Source organism: Anopheles coluzzii, chromosome X, assembly GCF_943734685.1.
Source record: "Anopheles coluzzii chromosome X, AcolN3, whole genome shotgun sequence".
In the NCBI taxonomy this organism is placed as follows: Eukaryota; Metazoa; Arthropoda; class Insecta; order Diptera; family Culicidae; genus Anopheles; species Anopheles coluzzii.
In genome coordinates this window covers 10,627,677-10,647,095 of record NC_064669.1, presented here as the reverse complement: position 1 = coordinate 10,647,095, position 19,419 = coordinate 10,627,677, and the positions used below count along the sequence as shown (strand labels likewise).

At 43.3% G+C, this 19,419-nt stretch overlaps 1 protein-coding gene across 3 annotated transcripts; it reads left to right on the top strand.

Moving 5' to 3' along the window:
• Positions 1 to 891: 891 nt before the first annotated feature.
• On the top strand, positions 892 to 19,231 carry LOC120953796 (lysophosphatidylcholine acyltransferase-like). 3 transcript variants are annotated; one of them, XM_040374283.2, is made up of 10 exons: positions 892 to 1,132; positions 2,106 to 2,567; positions 6,765 to 6,910; positions 12,626 to 12,831; positions 14,196 to 14,463; positions 14,544 to 14,807; positions 14,891 to 15,044; positions 15,116 to 15,220; positions 16,655 to 16,790; positions 16,874 to 19,231. In XM_040374283.2, the coding sequence occupies exons 2-10, from the start codon at positions 2,364 to 2,366 to the stop codon at positions 16,957 to 16,959; spliced, it is 1,569 nt and encodes a 522-aa protein (XP_040230217.2). In that variant the 5' UTR covers positions 892 to 1,132; positions 2,106 to 2,363; the 3' UTR covers positions 16,960 to 19,231. The 3 variants fall into 3 exon arrangements, with proteins under 3 accessions (XP_040230217.2, XP_040230029.2, XP_049461320.1); XM_040374095.2 differs by lacking the exon at positions 12,626 to 12,831 and adding an exon at positions 8,630 to 8,847 and having other exon boundaries at positions 895 to 1,132; XM_049605363.1 differs by lacking the exons at positions 892 to 1,132; positions 12,626 to 12,831 and adding exons at positions 1,191 to 1,295; positions 8,630 to 8,847.
• The last annotated feature ends 188 nt before the right edge of the window (positions 19,232 to 19,419 follow it).

Below are 19,419 nucleotides of genomic sequence, written 5' to 3'. Positions count from 1 at the left end.
CTGAGCTACTGTTTGTCGCGCGAAACGTTGACGCTCTATGTTTATTTTAACGGTAATTTAGAAGGGCATTTAAGCGAAAATTCCAGATACGCAGTCGAGGAGAATCTCGGTTCCCATTAATAGCGTATCTCGGGGACCACTTGTAGTTTCTAAATTCAAAATACAGTGTGATTTTGAATGCAGAAATTCATTACAATCGTATATTGTCCACGCTCATACTGTTATTTGAAGCATTGTTGCTATTGTTGAAAAGCAGCAGACGTCTACTAAACCTTTCAACTTGCCTTTGGCTGTGTTTAAGCGAACCGAGCCGAGTCGACAGAGCTTTCAGCTTCATGCCAAATCATCTTTCTTTTATGTTCAGGAGGAACAAAGTCGCCTTTGTCGCCTGATTTTGTGAAATGGACCATATAATGCGAAAATGTTCCAACGGTCGTTGTCGCTACCAAACGCACCCATACTCACTCGTCCGGAGACGTCCAGTCGAAGCAAAGTTGGCAGGAACATTTCCGCGGAACCAAATAGTTCCGGTGCCGGAGCGGAATGAATCGTGCTGACACTGCGTACCATCACTACGGCTTAAATTCGCCGACTTTCGCAAAACCCGTTGCTGCAGGGCTTGCTGCTTCAATTGGTTCGCAACTGGGACCGTATTTATGTGTGTATCTAAAATTAATATCTTTTTATCGGTGATTTTTCTTGATCAGCAAAATAAACTGAGTTGCTCGTTTATTTTTATTTGTTTGCCATTGTACGGATGAACGATTCTTTACCGCATGTAGTGCCGCCGTATCAGAACCGTCTCATTTCCCCCAGCAGCAGGGTGCGTCTGTTGTTCATGTATCGTGCCGGATATAAGCCGTGGCCCCGTCAAGCCCTGCATACGTATATGCCAATACGCCCGTTTTGCCCCTTTCCGAAAGGAAAGACCGCCCGCAAATACCGCCTGGCAGCCGAAGCAGAAGCTGCCGACCGAAATCGAGCACACGCGCGCTGAAACGTTCGCGTTCGAAGGAAATCGCATCAACCTCGCGTTGCACAGCCCATTCCCGCCCTTCCGGCGTGCTTTGCCACTGCGCCCGTGTGCCGTGTGTGTGTGTGTGCACGTTCGCGAAAGCATCATCTAGAAGAGGTACAACATCGCAGTTGCAAATCGAGGGGGTGGTTGGTTTCGAGTTTTTGCGAGTGCCGGTTTATGGCATTTTGGAGCTATTAGTGGGGGGTGGGGAGTGGGGGGGGGGGGAGGTTGGACAGTGACCGTGCTGTGAATTTCGTTAGCTAGGGAGAGGCGTAAGGTATGCGAGGTGGGGTGGTGGTGGGTGAAAGGGAGTTGTCGTATCATCCCGGTATGTGCCGAGGTACCGTTTTGTTCGCTCCCATGCACCATCCATCCTCCTACAAGTGTTACAAGTGTTGTGTGTGTGTGTGTGTGTGGGTGTCCCTAAGGGATGGCAAAAAGGTGCAGAAGGGGGGGGGGGGGGGTAGCACTGGGAAGGGAGCAGTGAAAGTGCGCGTCGAACAATGACAACAACACCACAACCATTTTCTGCAATCAACAGAAGAAGAAGAGAAAGAAGCAGGAGAAGAAGAAGAAGACAATTAAAGAGAAAGAAAGAAAGTGAGCGAGGGAAGAAACAATTTTGCTCGGTTAAAAATCATTCACACACACATGCACAATTGCACATAGGATTTTGTTGTGTTTTTGTTTTTTGGCAATGAGAGGGGTTGGAAAATGTGTGAAAATTTTTCGGAACCATTGTGTTTGGTAGTGTTAGTTTTTTTGTTTAATTTCCTTAATCAATTAAGTGTGTATTTGTGTGTGTGTCAAAAAAGGATTGAAAACAAAAATAAGAAACAAAGGGGGGTGGGGAGAAAGAAAAACTCTTCATGCGTGTGTGTGGGTGGGTGGGTGGGTGGGGTTGAGGGGTGCGTACGTGCATGCGTTGCCTTAGCGACCCACCTACGAACAGGAAGAAGACAAAAAAACACTCATTTTCCCTTCCGTGTGCTTGTGTGTGTGTGTGTGTGTGTGTGTGCGGAGTTTTCCCTCCCAAAGTGAACATGTGTATGTAGGATTTTCTTTTCTTTCTCTCCCTTTTTTCCAGCACGCAGTGGAAGAAAACAACAACAAAACCGCGTGTTTGTTTGTGTGTGTGTGTGGGTGCGCCAATTAATCCCCCCATCCCATCCGTTTCCCTCCCGCTAACAAACACACACACACCTACATTTTCCGGTCGTGTAGCGCCGTGTCCCAACTTTCCTTTGCTTTTCCTCTCTTCCATTCCCTTCTCGCCGCGTCCCTCTCTCTCGCTCGCTACCTGTTGTGACCTAGCCGGGCGTGACAATTGTGTGCGCAGGGCAGTATGGCGGCCACGGCCGAATGGGAGCCACCGGTGGCACCGGAAGCGGCCCCGGTGGCGCAACCGGAACGCAAGGGGACGGCACCGGCGCCCGGCCCACCGGCCGCAATCAACCGGAAAGCGGAAAACAATCAACCGGACGAGATACACTACGTCAACCCGTTCGTGCACAAGCTCGTCTGGGACGATCCGATCGACAAGGCCAAGGTAAGGGGGAGCGGGAAGGCGGATGAGATGCCACCAGCGAGCCGCGGGCTGCGCTGTGGCCAACTGTGAGCAAAACAGTATACTGCGTTGTTGTTAAAGTTCGGGCCTGCAAAGGGGGGGAGGGTGTGATTTGGATAAAATCAACGGTCGCGCGGGGTAGAGGCATTGCGTAGGGCCCGGGGGAGATGGGAGAAGGAAGATATCACTTCTGCGTCTTGGTTTTGGGGTTGCGTGCCCATGTGCTTGTGCTCTCTGGTCGCGCACGTGTGTGTGTGTGTGTTTTGTTTTTGCGTCGTTTCCAGATACAACGTTTTTTGGTGTGATGTATCGAAATTTCGCTGCTGAGCTGATCTGACAGCTTGACAGCCCCCGGGAAGCTGAATGGAACACAGCGATTGTGACGTATGCCGGATGCTGCTACATTTTATTTTTGTTTTTTTCGATTTTCTTTAATTTTTTGCGGAAAATCCAGAAGAGATAGAAAACAAGAGCGAATGCTTTTTCATATCTGTGTATATTTTTCTCACTATTATGAAACCCACCATTACAGGGTTCTCCGAGTCAATTTCCAATGCCAACAACGTTTTTCAATGCTTGCAAGATGATTTTCAACAGCTGTCCAATGTTGCACTTGTATCACTAACATTATTTCAGTTCTTTCGCATGATGTTGTGATGATGTGATGATGTGATGTGTTGAAAATCATGTGGAAGGTTTGAAATTTTATTGTAATTGTAAAACATCTTGAGCCGGTCTGGTGGTAAAGTCGTCAACTCTTACGACCTAAAGACAGTGCCCGTCATGGGTTAAAGCCCCGAATGGACCGTGCCCCCCATACGTAGGACTGACTATCCTGGTATGGGGTGGGGGGGGGGGGGGGGAATCAATAAGGCCTTGACCGGCAACGGTTGTTGTGCCAAAGAAGAAGAAGAAGAAGAAAAACATCTTGGAGGCGGTGAATAGCGATGTGCACATTGGAGATTGGCTTAGAAAACCCTGTATTTACATGACTTACTTGGGTTTTCCATGTAAGTTTCGAATGCAAACATTGTTATTCACCGCGTGCAAGATTTCGAATGTGTGCACATAATTATTCGCCGAATCCAAGATGTTTTTCAACAGCTGTCAAATTGTGTATTTTCTTCAAAATGAAATTTCAGTTTCAACACATGATTTTATAACACATAACAAAGAACTGTCAAACTGAATCCCGCTTGAGTCGTGTTGACAATCATGTTGAAGTAATTGAAAATTATTGTGAAGTGAGCTGGAAAACCCTGTATCATAATTATTAATTTCTTAAGCATAATTTTCAACACATCTATAGCTGGTTTGAGTTTGATAGTACTTTTTGATGTGTTGAAAATCATGTTTAAAAACTGAAATTTCATTATGAAGCAAATACACCATTTGACAGCTGTTGAAAAACATCTTGGAGGCGGTGAATAATTATGTGCATATTCGAAAGTGACTTGGAAAGGCTCCAAACATACAGTCGTTACCGCCAAATGTTGGCTTTAAGTCATGATAAATTTACAAGGTATTTGAGAAGATTTCTGGTAATTGCAACTTTAAGTCACATAAACATTACAAAAACCGTATAATTTGACCGTTTTTGAATGGAAAAGACTAATTTATCTTAGTAAATCAAGACATTGTTTACACCTGAAAATACATGTCGATTTGTTTTCATTCCACTACAACCTACATAACTGGCTCAACATTTTTAATATTGTAGATTCTCTCGTTGAAATTTTAATTATTAATGACTTAACATAAATTGAATAATTAAAGAACACAGTTTAAGATATTATGTTAAATTTTGTAAATAAAGCGATTGACCTACAGTCAAAAATTGATGCCTTAGAGACAAAAATGTATGCACACTGTCAAAAATCCGTGCCCTACAGGAAAATATTGGTAGGCTAGAGCCAAAATTTAGTGGCAACGATGTATTTTTGGACAATTTTGAAGTTGTTGAATTAGTTGTTCAGAAAACCCCATTTCTTAAGACACTTAAGCTATGCTACGACCCTAAATTCGTTGTTCTTTTTTATCCATCTCTTCAGGATTTTCCGTAAATCGAAAAAAGCAAAAAAAAAAAATCAATGTACATATAGTTATGGTAGGCCGTATACAGTAGCGAGTCTTATAGCAAAAACATGTTCCTAAACGATTTCTTATGGGAAGAAGCTGCTTTTTAAGTAAACACTTATTCTTGTTTGGATTTTGGAGTTTTAGCCTATTGGACCTTTTGGCTCCAATAATCTTCTTCTTCTTCTTTGGCTCAACAACCGATGTCGGTCAAGGCCTGCCTGTACCCACTTGTGGGCTTGGCTTTCAGTGACTAATTGATTTCCCCCCATAGCAGGATAGTCAGTCCTACGTATGGCGGCACGGTCCATTTGGGGCTTGAACCCATGACGGGCATGTTGATAGGTCGTACGAGTTGACGACTGTACTACGAGAGCGGCTCCAATAATAAGTAGTTTTAAATTTAGTAAATGTCATTGGAATCAGTATGTCGTTTGAAGAAGGACATGGTCCTGAAACAAAAAATAAAGAATTCGGATTGCCTTACGTAGCTTCTTTTACGGAAGGAATTTAACTGTCAGAATGCTGAACAAAATGTAAATAAAAACCCCATACTGATGGAAATGAAAGGTGGAACCAAAACAGATATGCTTTCAAACGTGTTGGGAATCGTTTTAGTCATTCAAACAGAAAAACTGAAAGCAATTCCATTTCTAATGCCCTGCGCGCTGCTTATTACACTAGAGAGAAGAATTCCAATGTCCTATAAAGCTCGCTGGAATCGATTTTGACAGCCAAATGCCAATTCCATCTACCCTCTGTAATAGCACTATAAATAGAGCAGACCACGGCGCAGTAATTGCCCCCCGGGGAATGATGGAAAATTTTCATTAAAAAATCGCACGGAACGGATAGAGTGCGGTGGGGTTGGTTGAAGTTATATATCAAAGTGGATACAGGCGACCCTTGAGCTACGGCCCACTCGAGATACAAGGATTCGCAGATACGAATTTGAATTTGATACACACATTTATGAGGATTCCCTGAGTACCCAAACATGAATATTAATACAGTGGAAATAATTACACAATGAAATTCATGCATTCTTGAAAATTGTTCTACACAAAATGCACTATATTCTTGTTTGGGAGTCTTTTCTCTTCAAGATCTTCCCCGGACAAGACATCTATTTCATCGTATAAACGTGATATCCCCGCGTTTCAGCACACGTTCCCTTGTAGCCTCTCTCCGGGGAGAAGATGGTTTTTATTTTTTGCATTTTCATGATGTGTGTGTGTGCGTCAGTTTCAAACAACTTATTTTAATGTTCGACCATCCCCATGTGAGGAAGCCAGAGACTAACGGGTGTGTGTGTGTGCCAGCAGTAACAACCAACATTCCGGTGGCCAATGGTGGCTTTCCTTTATTTTGTCGCGTTTTGTTTGTATATTCTGCATCGAAATGATTACTTCAGAGGTATAGCGAGCTCTACTCTCCCTTCCCTACGGTTGGGGTGTTTTGTTGAGTTAATATTAATGTTGGGCTGTTCTCTTTTTTGTTTGGAATTCAGAATCAGATATCTCCGATTCCGATTCCGTGTTCAGAATTAGTTCGGAAGCCAATTCCGATTCTGGAGACAATTCCTTACCTGATTCTGGAATCAATTACTTAATCGGAATTGGCTCCGTAATAGAAGCAGTGTTTTCTCCGGAATCAGAATCAGTTCTGGAATTGAAATCAAAAGATTCAGACGAGAAATCAGTCCCGGAATCTCCTTGAGAATGGATCGTTTACAAGTAAATTTGGATGCTTTATGGCTGTCAATACAATCTTAGCAGCTCAGGACCCAAACGCCTATTCTTATGGAGATGCCGAATCCGATTCAGATTTCGGAGCAGATTATGATTTTGGATCCGATTTCGATTTCCGAGCCGATTCTGAATTCAGATCCGATTCCGATTCTGAAGCCGTTTCAGATTCCAGAGCCGAATCTGGAATCGATTCCAGAAACTGTTTCCGGACGCTACCATCCGGAATAGATTCCAGAAAACGTTGGAACTAGCTGGAATCGATTCCGACGAAGATTTACTATTTCCCCTCACTAGCTCTATCATCTCATTCTTCCATGTCTCTACTCTACTTCCTGTCTCTCCGCGCTTCTAGACAGCACTGCTGACGGTGATACTGCTGCCATTTCGCGTCGTCCTAATTCTCGTCTGTCTGGTGGTGGCATGGGCCCTCGCCAATATCGGCCTCTATGGACTGTCCAAGGAGGATCTGCGTACGAAGCCACTGGTCGGCTGGCGGCGGTGAGTATTCTGAGTACCAAAGCGGATGCTTAAGTACTGCAATAAAAGATATTATATTTATATAGCAATGAATTTGCTGAAATTGTTGTGCCTTCGCCCACGAAATAATAGCTCAAGTTCTCCAGCAATACAGGACTCACCAATTCTGACCAGCTTCCCAAATAGATGTTCCCAGAATGTTGTGACAACGACACATTGTGATTATAATTGGAGCCTGTAATATGTATGAAGTTACTAATACGAGCCTGTAAATATCGGTTGAACCCGCACACTAACTCCAACATCTGGAGCCGGTGCAAAAAGGGGTGGGTACACGTTTGCAGCCGCTCCCAGGTGTTGGCGAATGCACTGGAAACACTGTCGGTTGAACAATGTAAAACAACCGATCGTTGCATGCTGCCGTACACAGAGGCCGGAGGTCGTCGTCGTTCAAGCCCTCCGCTATGTTTAGCACCGGGCCCGGCGGGGGTCCGCACAGAGTTCATGTACGACGGGGTGTTGGGGAGGGTTTCATTAATTCCAAATAGCGCCCCATTCGCTGTGGTAGAATGGCATTATCGCCGGGTGGTTGAATGCCGCCGATTGGATGCGCTTTCTTCCAATCCCTTCTCTCCACCCCGTACAATCGTCGATATGTCGATACGCGTCGGTCCTGAACTTCTAACTCATCGCACTAACAATCCTCGGGTGGGAATGTAACACTAGTTGCTTATTGGGAAAGAAGAGGAGAAAGAAGCAAGAAAGCGTGCTCGGGTGAAATTGGCTTTTCTCTCCGGGAAAATCGGTCGTATGTCCGGTTTGTTGTGGTTGTTGTTGTATCCGTGCCTTTTATCTCGTAGTCATGGGGAGGAGGGTTGGCAGTAGCGTATATTTTGCCTTTTGTGTGTGACTAACTCAATACTGAAGAATACAGTAGAAAACTGAAATGGAATCCCACACATATATGAACAACAACAACAACAACAACATCAACAACACACACACACACACACACACACACACACACACACACACACACACACACACCGTGATTGGCAGAAGGCTCAAAGTTCGTCGTTAACTTTCCTTCCAGGGGAAAGTTGCGCCTTCAAACTATAGCTTCTCCTGCCAATATGATGCCCTTCCATCACCCAAGGGAAAAGTGGTAGCCAGTTCCTGAAGCCTGCAAAAATGTTTATTAGCGGAACTCCTTTCCCTTACGTTTGATTTACCGCAAGCGAGCTCTTTTGTGTATGCCAGCGTGACAATGGTCAATGGGTAGAGGGACTCTTTTCCACCGTCCGCTCAATATACTGTTGACGATCCATTGTTGCAAGATTGTGATGTTGCGATGTATTTCTCTTGACTGGATATGTTCCATTCCGTTATACATAGGCTGGTAGATCCAAGTTATCGTGATTTCGAAACATCTCCAAACGATACCTTAAGACATAACGCATTGCTGTTTCGCTAATTCTACACTCCATTATTGTTGCTGATTAAAGGGGTTGACGTCTATAACCTATTCCACACAATCCCTAAGGAAAGATCTTGAAAGTACCTCGATATCTTGTGAACTCCAACCGAGGAACGCTCTTCCAGAGGAGGTCCTCATCATTTCCCCAATAACCAACAGTGTTTCAATCAATCTTTTGTCCTCTCTCTCTCTCTTCTATGCTCCCATCTTCTCAATGTTCCTTCCATCTCTTCCTCTTACCGGCATCGTCTTCGGCCTGACAGCCAGTTGCGCCATCTGACCGCGCTCGTGATGCGCACGCTCTTCCTGTTCGGCTCGTTCAACTACATCCGGTACAAGGGCGTCCGGGCGTCGCCGAAGGAAGCGCCGGTCATCTGTGTGGCGCCGCACACCGCATTCTACGACTCGGTGTGTGTCGTCCTGTTCGGGCCGTCGGCCGTCGTCGCCAAGTATGAGACCGCATCGCTGCCATTCTTCGGAAGTAGGTGTTTTTGCTGCCGATCGCGCCCGGTCGCGATCGATTCTGCTTTCTCTTTCTCTCCCTCTCTGTGTGTGCTTTCCATTGCTTCTTACCCCTTGTGCTGTGCCCGCACGTACGCACGTACCCAGCGCAGCATATGACACACACACACACTGCGCTTGTTTTGTAATTCGCAAGAGCTCAAAACAACGAACCGAACAAGGGTGCTGGAATTATCGTCATGCATGCATATAACGGTGGGAACGCTGAGGGGACACTATTCTGGAACAATAGTGACGATTTACGTATTAGACAATCTATTTTCAAGAAAAAAAAAAGGAAAGTGGTAGTACAAAATGTACAGCAAATGTGTTTTTTGATTGGCGATATGTGAATGTGATAGGCGTGCTTGGTTGTATGTTGGCTTTACACATATGTATGAGTGCGTGTGTGCGTATGTTTGTGTGTGTGTGTGTGTGTGATTGTGTGTATGTGTTTGGGAACATACATTTGATTAACGTATAACCATGTATGGGAATGGCTGTGATAACCCAAAACGACAGCCAACACGCAATACGAGCCGCGGTAGCTCGGCTTACCCCCCAGACAGCAGGTACGCGCGACGTCAAGACAGTGGACGAACAACCATCGCATCATCGTACGATCACTTCCATCGTCATCTGTCAACGAATCATCTCATCGCTCAGTGCATGTATCTTCCTGTCATTTTTTGTTGGTCTGTCTTTGTATCTTCTCTCACCGTCATACCTTTTTTTGTTTCTGTTTCCCTCCTGTGTGTGTCGGTAACTTTAAAAAAGCAGATGAATCACTGCAAGCCGGAACCCTTGCTCCTTACTCATCCACCTTTGTCTGCTAAGTACAACAACATGTAGATTATATGGCGCTTACACCCGTTCTAACATCATAACTTCATGGTGCAGTTATCAAGGGTTTGCTTTCGGAAAGAAATGCTGTATGTGTGGGTGTATGTGTGGGGAGATTTGATGTACATTAAAATTAAACCCGAACATTTAACATCATCACTAATTCCTCTACTACCGTGTTTCCATCACGAAGCGGCTTCGGCTGGGCTGCACCATACTAATGCGTCACCGGTTCAGTTTTACGCTTCCTGCGCGTAAAAATGGGCTATTGCGTCCTCCCGTGTGCCGTTCACCTTACAAAGGCCGAAGAATTCGACACATTTGGTTTGCGCACACCTTTGCTGCTTTCGGGTGTCGTGTTTGTTTTGCCTTTACTGCACTCTTTCGACGTTCGGATGGAGCAGGCCAGTTGTGCAGTTGCAGCGATTTTTGTTTCGTTCAATCGTTTGTTGCTAGCTTTGCTCGACTTATATTTCTTGCAGCCGGGGGCTAGGATGAATGAGGCGAATGGGCCATCCATAGTTCACACCCTCGCTGCTCGCTCCTTCGTTTTGTGTCCGTTATGGTTAACCTTCCAAAATTTGCTGTCTCGTTTTGTCGCCTTTAGTCTCTGGTTGCTCCATTTCTGTAGAACGATAAACACCACCCGAGGCTATGGGGAGCAATGGGTCAACATGGGCATGTTAGGGATTTTTTCTTACTCTGCGTATGACGTCACCGTCACAATTAACATATGATACAAAGCGTGTTTTATTCAAATATATAACAGATAAAAAATCAATAAATTAAGTTGTTCACTTCAAAGCAAGTGCAGTGTTTTTGACGAAAGGTGACGTCTAAACTAGTTTTGTGATTCATGAATCTTTTGTTGCGATTCGTTCATATGAATCTTCAGCGATGAGTGTTTCGAATTTCCATAAATTCATACATGAAGCTCTAAATCATCACGAATATCTAAAGATTCATGAATTTCTGAAGAATCATATAGCTCTAAAGAATCATGAATCTCTAAAGAAACTTGAATCTCTAAAAAATCATGAATCTCTTAACAATCATGAATTCTCTTAACAATCATGAATCTCTCAACAATCATGAATCTCTTAACACTCATGAATCTCTAAAGAATCATGAATCTCTTAAAAATCATGAATCTCTTAACAATTATAAATCTCTAACATATCATGAATCTTTAAAGAATCACGAAGCTCCAAAGAATCATGAAGCTCCAAAGAGTCATGAATCTCTAAAGAATCATGAATCTTTAAAGAGTCATGAATCTCTAAAGAGTCATGAATATTTAGAGATGTATGATTTTGAAGGCTGATTAATTGAATTGGCGCGATCATTCTTTGAAATTGAGATTTGACCTCGTGGGTCATGACCACGTGGGTCGTTATGAATAAGAAGAACAAGAAGAATAAGAATATGAACTAGAAGAAGAATAAGAAGGAGCTCAAGCGCTATGAATCTTTTTGAGAATTATGAATCCCTTGAGAGGTTCATGAATCCCTAGAGAATCCTTCGAGAATTCTTTTGTGAATCCTTAGAGAATTCTTCGTGAATCCTTGGAGATTTATGAATCTTTTGAGATTCATAAACCAATCTCGAATCATGAATCTGTTCCACCGAGATCCATGTTAGTTGTATCACTTCAAGGACTCATTTAGATTCATGTATGTGAATCAGATTCACCCAACACTTGTCTAAACCGTAAGGAAAAATATTGCCATAGACATTTTGTAATAAATGAGTTGAAGTACCATCAGGAGTTAATTTTCACTTTTTCATTTAAAAAAAAACTCTTTCCATCTTCTTTAATGGTGCTCTTTCACCAATCAAACTAGCTTGCCTTTTATGCATATTGAGTTTGTTGTAAACGTTGTCGACTAAAAGCGAACCCATGTTGCCCCGTGTTCCCCATCCGGGTGTATATTTGCTTCAACAGCGTGTTCACGCGGTTTGCTCTTTTTTTGCTGACAGTTCGTGGTGGTGGGGGGGGGGGGGGCTGGTAAAGCAATGAGATCAATGTTTGCAAAATAGGCTAATTCGATAGATCGCCTCTCTGATGAAAGAAACGAAACTTACCGCTCATCTTCCCATTGCCCGCTCATTCTCATGGATTTTTTTTCTTTTTTTCTTTCTCTCTCTCTCTTTCTCTCTCTCTGTCTCTCTCTTCTTCTCTTTTTCCTTCTCTTTTTCATCTCGCTTCTCTATCAATCGGGTGATCGATCTTTGCAAACCAACAAAAAAAAAACGCCTGTGGTCCATTACTTCATCCGCAACTTCGCCTCATCCGGATGTGCGCTGGCAAATGCAAACTATTTCATATTGACTTCATTCACACCGATACTCTCTGTCTGTCGCTCTCTCTCTCTTTCTTTTCTTATTATTCTGCTACTTGGATGCCTATCGGATTCATTTTCGGTGTAATTTGCCCTGATTGCAATGCTCTCTCGATCCAAACAACGGATCGGATCTTGCTGCACATGCGCGGCATGCACGAGGCTCGCAAATGCTCATCCACATTCACATCGCTCTATCTCTTCCCCCACGCCTCTCTCTCTCTCTCTCTCTCTCTTTCTGTCTTTCTCTCTCTCTCTTTCTGTCTTCTCTGTACTTATTTTATATCCGACCATAAAACCCGACCCTTCCCGGACGGACCTGGACGCGATCTGGCTGGACTGGTGATATACTTCTGGACATCCTTTGGACGCAATTACATTGTTCCTAAATCACTGCCATCTCGGACTCGCTTCATCCCATTCCATCTTCACATTGGACATCGTACTACACTGCCCGGTGGAATACTGAATGCCACTTGACACACACACAAAAACTCTCTGACCGTACAAACACAAAAAATATCGAAACACGCAAAACGCAAAACCCTGCACTATCTGCATTAATCGGAGCAGACGCTTGAAAGGGCCGCTCGGTGAGTTCGCCACGCTCGCGTACACCTGCGCTGGGCTGGGCATTACGATACGGGGGCGGCAGGCGAGCCGTGCCGAAGCGCCGGTACTGGTAGTGTCCCCGCACAGCTCCTTCCTCGATGCGGTCATCATCTACGTGACCGGGTTGTCCAGTCCGCTGGTGCGAAACGCTGACCGCAACCTCGGGAGTAAGTGTCCACACAGAAGCTGTGATTGATTTCTTGTGTTTTATTTTTTGTTGTTATTGTTGTTATTGTTTTTTTCCGGCCTATCTCTATCACTTCTCTATTTATTGAACTCGCCTTTGTAAAAAAAATAATGTTTTATATAATTTCTCCCTTTAATAACCCAATGTCCCCAAGGCACCAGTGCCCAACTTTCGAAGCTTCCGCTGATCTAGCTCATTCATTGGATGTGTGAATTTGAACGCTATCGAATTCCAATCCCAATGTCTGCTACACTTCCCATGTATCTTCCTGACATGTAACCAAACATGATGCATATTAGGAAGATGTATATATCCATACAATCCTGAAAAATAAATCTCAAATACAATCTCTTAAGATATACAATACTATTACAATCTTTTCAAGCCCTCTACATTATTATAAGATATACTTGCTACAATGATTGGCAACTGGAATTGGACATGCTTTACGTCAAATTTTATCATCTGAAGTACTCCCCTTGAATTAACTTTCTTATATGTTCCTATTCCATAACATCTATTCCAATATCATCCTTCAAATGAACCCAACAAATCTCCAATATGTTTATCTCTAAAGCCTGTACAATTCCTATGGAACCTCTGAAATCGCTCGAGATCGCTTGATGAGATTCTGTTGAAGAATTATTCTCCAAAAAAACAAGAAGAGTATCAAGTTCCTGTTGGATATTGAAACTGATAATTTACATCCAAAAACTCAAAGAATTTACCCAGTTTCTACTACATATCCTTCAAAGGAATCCAAGAAATCCCCAATATGTTTACCACTACAGCCTGACAATTCCAATGGAACCTCTGGGATCGCTCGAGATCTCTTGATGAGATTCTGTTGAAGAATTGTTCTCCGAAAAACAAGAAGAGTATCAAGTTCCACCTGTTGGATATTGAAACTGATACTTTACATCCAAAAACTCACAGTATTTCCTCAGTTGCTACTACATTTCTATAGCTTTTGTTTGTTGGACGAGTATTTAAATCTATTGCTTATACAGAGCTTGGCGATCGACTTTTTCCTATTCCCTTATCATTTGTGTGCTTGTATGTGCGTGTGTGTGTGCGTGTGAGTGTGTGGTTGTGATTGGCAGGGCATCAATAGTATGCACTCAGCGTGCGGGAAAGCGTTCGGAGGTAGTATTACATTGTATGTGTAGCTCGTGTTCGGTTTGTGTTTTGTCCCTTTATGGCGAATTTGTGTGTGTGTGTGTGCGTGACACAAGGGTGAGATTTGGCCGATGGCGCACTGGCAACACAACTTCTACTAACCGTGTTATTGTATCTCCCCCTTCAAATAAACCACAACTCACAACCCCCCTCCTGTGTGTTAAGAGCTGATTGACTACGCCCAACCGATCTACGTGTGCCGGGAGGATCCCCATTCGCGCCAGACGACGATCCGGGAGATTATACAGCGCGCCAACTCGAAGGAGGACTGGCCCCAGATACTCATCTTCCCCGAGGGGACCTGCACGAACCGGACGTCGCTGATCAAGTTTAAGCCGGGTGCGTTCTACCCGGGCGTACCGATCCAGCCGGTGCTGATGCGCTACCCGAACAAGGTGGACACCGTCACCTGGACCTGGGAGGGGCCGAACGCGTATGTTATTGTGACATTGACATAACATTACGTTGCAGCACCACACTGAGCGCGTGAATATTTTCGACTCCATTTTCCAGCATCCAGCTGCTGTGGCGCACCCTAACGCAGTTCCACACGTTCTGCGAGATCGAGTTCCTGCCCGTGTACTACCCGAGCGAGGCGGAAAAGGCCAACCCGAAGCTGTACGCCGACAACGTGCGCATGCTGATGGCGAAGGCGCTCGACATACCGATCTCCGATTACACCTTTGACGACTGCAAGCTGATGACGTTCGTGAAGAATGTCGGCATGCCTCATCCGGCCGCGATTGCGGACATTGGAAAGCTGCGCGAAACGCTGAAGTGAGTCGTTCGAAGAACTGCCTGTGTGTGTGAAACGGTGTTGATTGACCTGTGTTTTTGCTTTTGTTGTTCTCGCCTTGCAGAATTGCCGCCACCGATCGGGAAAGCAAGATCGTGGCGAGTGAGCGCCAATTCACCGATGCGAACAGTTTGCTCACCTACCCACAGTTTGCCGAGCGGATGCAGCTGGACGTGCAGCAGGAGGCAGCACACAATCTTTTCCACAAACTGATCCGGGTATGCTTCCATGTTAGCAGAATCTCTCCTAACTACGATGGTAATCCGTATCTTTTTTTTTTTCATTTTAGCCTGAAACGCCGGATGTGATTGATTTCAGAGAGTACCTACTACTTGCACTGTTCTTGATCACACTGTACAAGCCGAAACTAATCTTTGTTGAATATCTTTTTCATGTAAGTGTTTGTCAAGGTTTGGAATTGTAGAGTTGCGGTAGGCGCAAATACACAATGTTAAGCTGCTTTTGAACATTGTTTGACATTAACATTCGACTTCCAACTAAAATACTGATGCCTATCTGAACTAGTGTTGGGTAATTCTGATTCAGATTCATCAATCTGATTGAATATTTGAGATGATTCAATTTATCTAGATCTATATTGATAAGATCCATGAATCACAAAGATTGAAAAATCTCAGAGATTCACGAATCTCAAAGATTCATGAATTTCGAAAGCTTCATGAATCTCGAAATATTTATATATCTCTAAATATTTGCGAATCTCTAGAGGTTCATATATCTCCAAAGATTCATAGAAATTGAGCTTCTTATTATTCTTCTTATGGTGTAATAACCTACGTAGTCATGCTAGCCTACACAGTCATACTTTCGAGACTTCTTGATATGTTCAACACAGCCGGAAACTTTGTTTTGCTACGGGGAGACGGCCCATGCAAGGCTTGAACCCAAGACGGGCATGTTGTTAGGTCGTGCTAGTTAGCCACTGTACCACAGTATGGCATGAAGCAAATGAAATATTTTTAAAATCATCTCTAAAAATTCATGAATCCCTGGAGATTCATGAATCTTCATGGATACATGTATTTTGGAAAATTCATAATTCTTAATGGATACATGAATCTTGGAGGATTCATATATCTTACGAGGTTCATGAATCCTTGGAGCTTCAAGAATGTTTATCTTTAGAGACTCATACAAATATTGAGAATCATTAATCTTTGGATACCCACGAATCTTTAGAGATTCATGAATTTTTAGAGATTCATGAATCTTAGGAGATTCGATTTGAGATTTGAATCATTAATCCCTGAAGATTCAATCGCAACGAAAGATTCATAAAACCCAACACTAATCTGAACTTCGTTCAATCGTAACTAAGCAAACCTCTGAGTCCATCCGTTTGCTGTAGGGAGTTTAGACTTTTGTTAGTACCTTCGTTTACAAAAACAGTTTGAATTTATATGCCAATAATGTATCTCGGTACCTTCAAAATGAATAATTGGCTATTAAATTGGTACAAACTCAATAATGATGTAGCACAAAACAACTTAATTGCAACAAAATGAACATCTAAGAAACGAATCTGGGTAATATAAACGTACGTTAATATTCTGGAAAGCAAATGTTCAGTTGCGGTTGGTAAAATGTGCCGGGAGGCATCAGAATTTTAGTTGGCGGTCAAATGACAATGTTCAAAAGTTGCTTAACGATGTTTGCTTGAGCTCGAAAACTGTGTAAGTGTGATTTTATATTACAAACTAAGGACAGGATTAGTTTTGTTTGTTGCACACATCAATACTATCTTAGAATGTGCAGTATCGAAACAACATCCAAGGTTTACTAATCTGTGGCATCTGTTCAATTGCAGCTGTACGGTGTGAATGGACGTGTGAACCGTACGCAACTGTACCAAACCCTCCAGAATCTGGTACGAATCTCGCAGAAGGAGCTGAACAGCATCTTCCTACAGGCGGATCCGGACAATCTTGGCACGATTGACTACAGTATGGTTCAATCTGATGGCTAAAACCGCTAAAACCGAGAACTAACGAACTCAACCCTTTTCTACTTTGCCTTTCTTCCGCAGGTCAATTTGTCAAGGCAATAGAGCGCAATCCACTGCTAGCCAAGCTGCAGAAGAATAACGATCCCAACAACCTAAGACTGGGCTAAAGCAACGCACAATCTGAACTCTACTCTCTCGCTCGCTGCTACTGTACGGGTTTACACCACACGCTCTTTCCTCCCCCATTGCTGGCCACCGCTGCGGACCTGCGTAGGTGCCAGCAACTTTGTCGCTAGCATACGCTCCTGACCGTTGAAGCAGACTGTGGGAACTTAAAAAAATATATATAAATATGTAGGCTAGACATAAGCCAGCGGGGGAAAAAAACAAAAATCGACGTTCGACGTCAAACTCCGTTCCAATCTCAATGCCGCGAGCGCACGCGCTGCATTTGAGCCACCACGATGGTGTTTGTATGCGCTTCGATGAGTGTTAGGAGGTGTTTTTGGTTGTTGTGTCGTTGTGGCGATTTTGAATGGCTTAAACATGGAAAGGTGTGCGTGTGTGTGTGTATGTGTGTATGTGTAAAGCTTTCGTCCAGCGAGTTGTAATTATTCCGTGTTCATCCTTTACGTTTAGGGCCAAAACCAAGGCCGCGGTGTAGCGCGGCAGCACAGCGCATTACGTTGTAGCGCACATATGTTTGCACAATTTGTTCTTAAATCGTACACATTCATACAATCAATGTGTGTACGCATGTGGACGTATGTGTATTGCCGTGTCGTCTATAAGTAATAATTATCTATATATGTATCACCGTTCCGCACTGGGCGGCGCAGGTCGCGTGCAACAACTACTCAAGCAACTGTTAGGTTACGTTTAAGTGTTAAGAAGATGCAGGATTCTAAATGCTCATGCCAAACAGAAGGTCTGAAGTCCGTACTCCGAGACGGGCGAGCGTTTCGCAGGATTCGTGAAACGTCATGTGGTATGTGTTTGTTCTTCGTTGTATGATTATTATTAACTTGGCTTGATGGAACAGTCTGGTTTGAATTTGGGTTTTGCTGCGGCAGCACTACATCTTTGGTTCGCTATTGTGGGGTCTTTCTTAATGAAAGATTCTGCAACAAAAACAACAAATAGCACAAAAACGGAGCAATGTCGTCGTTGTTTGTCATCAGCCTGAGAGCTTCAACTATTACAAAAACACAAAAAAGTAGTAGATCTATTACACATACACGAAACTCGTTCGACGCACGAGTAAATTCTAATCAAAGAAACACACTTAAAAGGAAACAAAAAGAGTAAACTTAAAGTTAAAAAAACGAAAATAAAGTCATGCTAAGGTATAGATGCAAAAAAAATGTATGGATGTGTACGGGAATATATATATATATGTGTGTGCATGCGTGTAAATGTATGTTTGTGTGGGCTATGTAGCTCCCCGCTCCTGCTAAGCCGACAAGGAAAGGCGACAAAAAAGCTTCCAACAAACATAAACATGTAGGCAACGTGATAAGACGCAAAACACGCAAACGTATATAGAAGAAAAAAAACGAAATAATTTCGAACCACGCGCCCAAACGGAGGAGAACCAAACGGAAATAAGCTTTTGTGAATAAAATTTGCCAAAAGCAAAAAGCCTAAGAACGTATAGAGCAGTCAAACATGCACGAATAGACAGGCGTTAAAGCTGGTTAAGAAGAGCAGCAGAACTTGTTGTTGTTTTTTTTTTTTTTTGAAAAATGCACAATATGCGCAGAAAAACACACACTCACACGGATGAAGAGATATTTTGAGTATTTATTTATTGACTAAGTGTCTAGCCGTAGATGCGCATTTTGCTGGGCTGTACGATTGCCACAGCTATGAGAAGGGGCGGGCGACCCTTGGGTCATCCGGCACAAAACGGAGAGAAAAGCTGTAACCGAAATGTCGTAGTGTAAACAAAATCTACATACACACATACACACACGCTCTCACACACAACTACGAAACAAAACAGAACAAAAACGGTCATAGAAAACATACAGAACACAACCGAACTGGCACAAAGGTATATAAGAAATAGAGATAATTTAATATACATATATTGCAAAAAAAAAGTAATGATGCCCGAAGGGAAAGAGAGAACAGCGCGAAGGAGCAGTAGGAGAGGAGGACGCTGGTTGGGGCTGTTTTGCTACTCCAACCTCGTACTCCGCAACGCTCCGCCGTCTTTCTCCGAGCTGTTACAATGTTCATGTGTTATTACTCAGTGTCCTCAAAGGAAAGCGCAACGGCGAGAAAACAAAAGCAAATGTAAGAAAATGTAGCAAAATACAGTGAAAAAAAAACACACACACACAAACCAAGAAAGAATGAACGAAAGAGAAAACAACTATTTAGAAGAAATAATAAAACAAGAAAACTCTAAAGCAAACGCTTTTGGATGATGAAGGGTGGCGTGAGATTGATTTCAAAAAGAAAATCGCTTTGTGACGCAGCTGGATGAAACGTTAGATGCGTGATTGAATGATTTGCTTCTTTCTGTGTGATTGGAACGTTATCTAGTCTTCATTTTGCTGTGCAAAAATGACCCAACATTGTTTAAATTAACTCTCATAACATCGTTGCATATTGTTTTG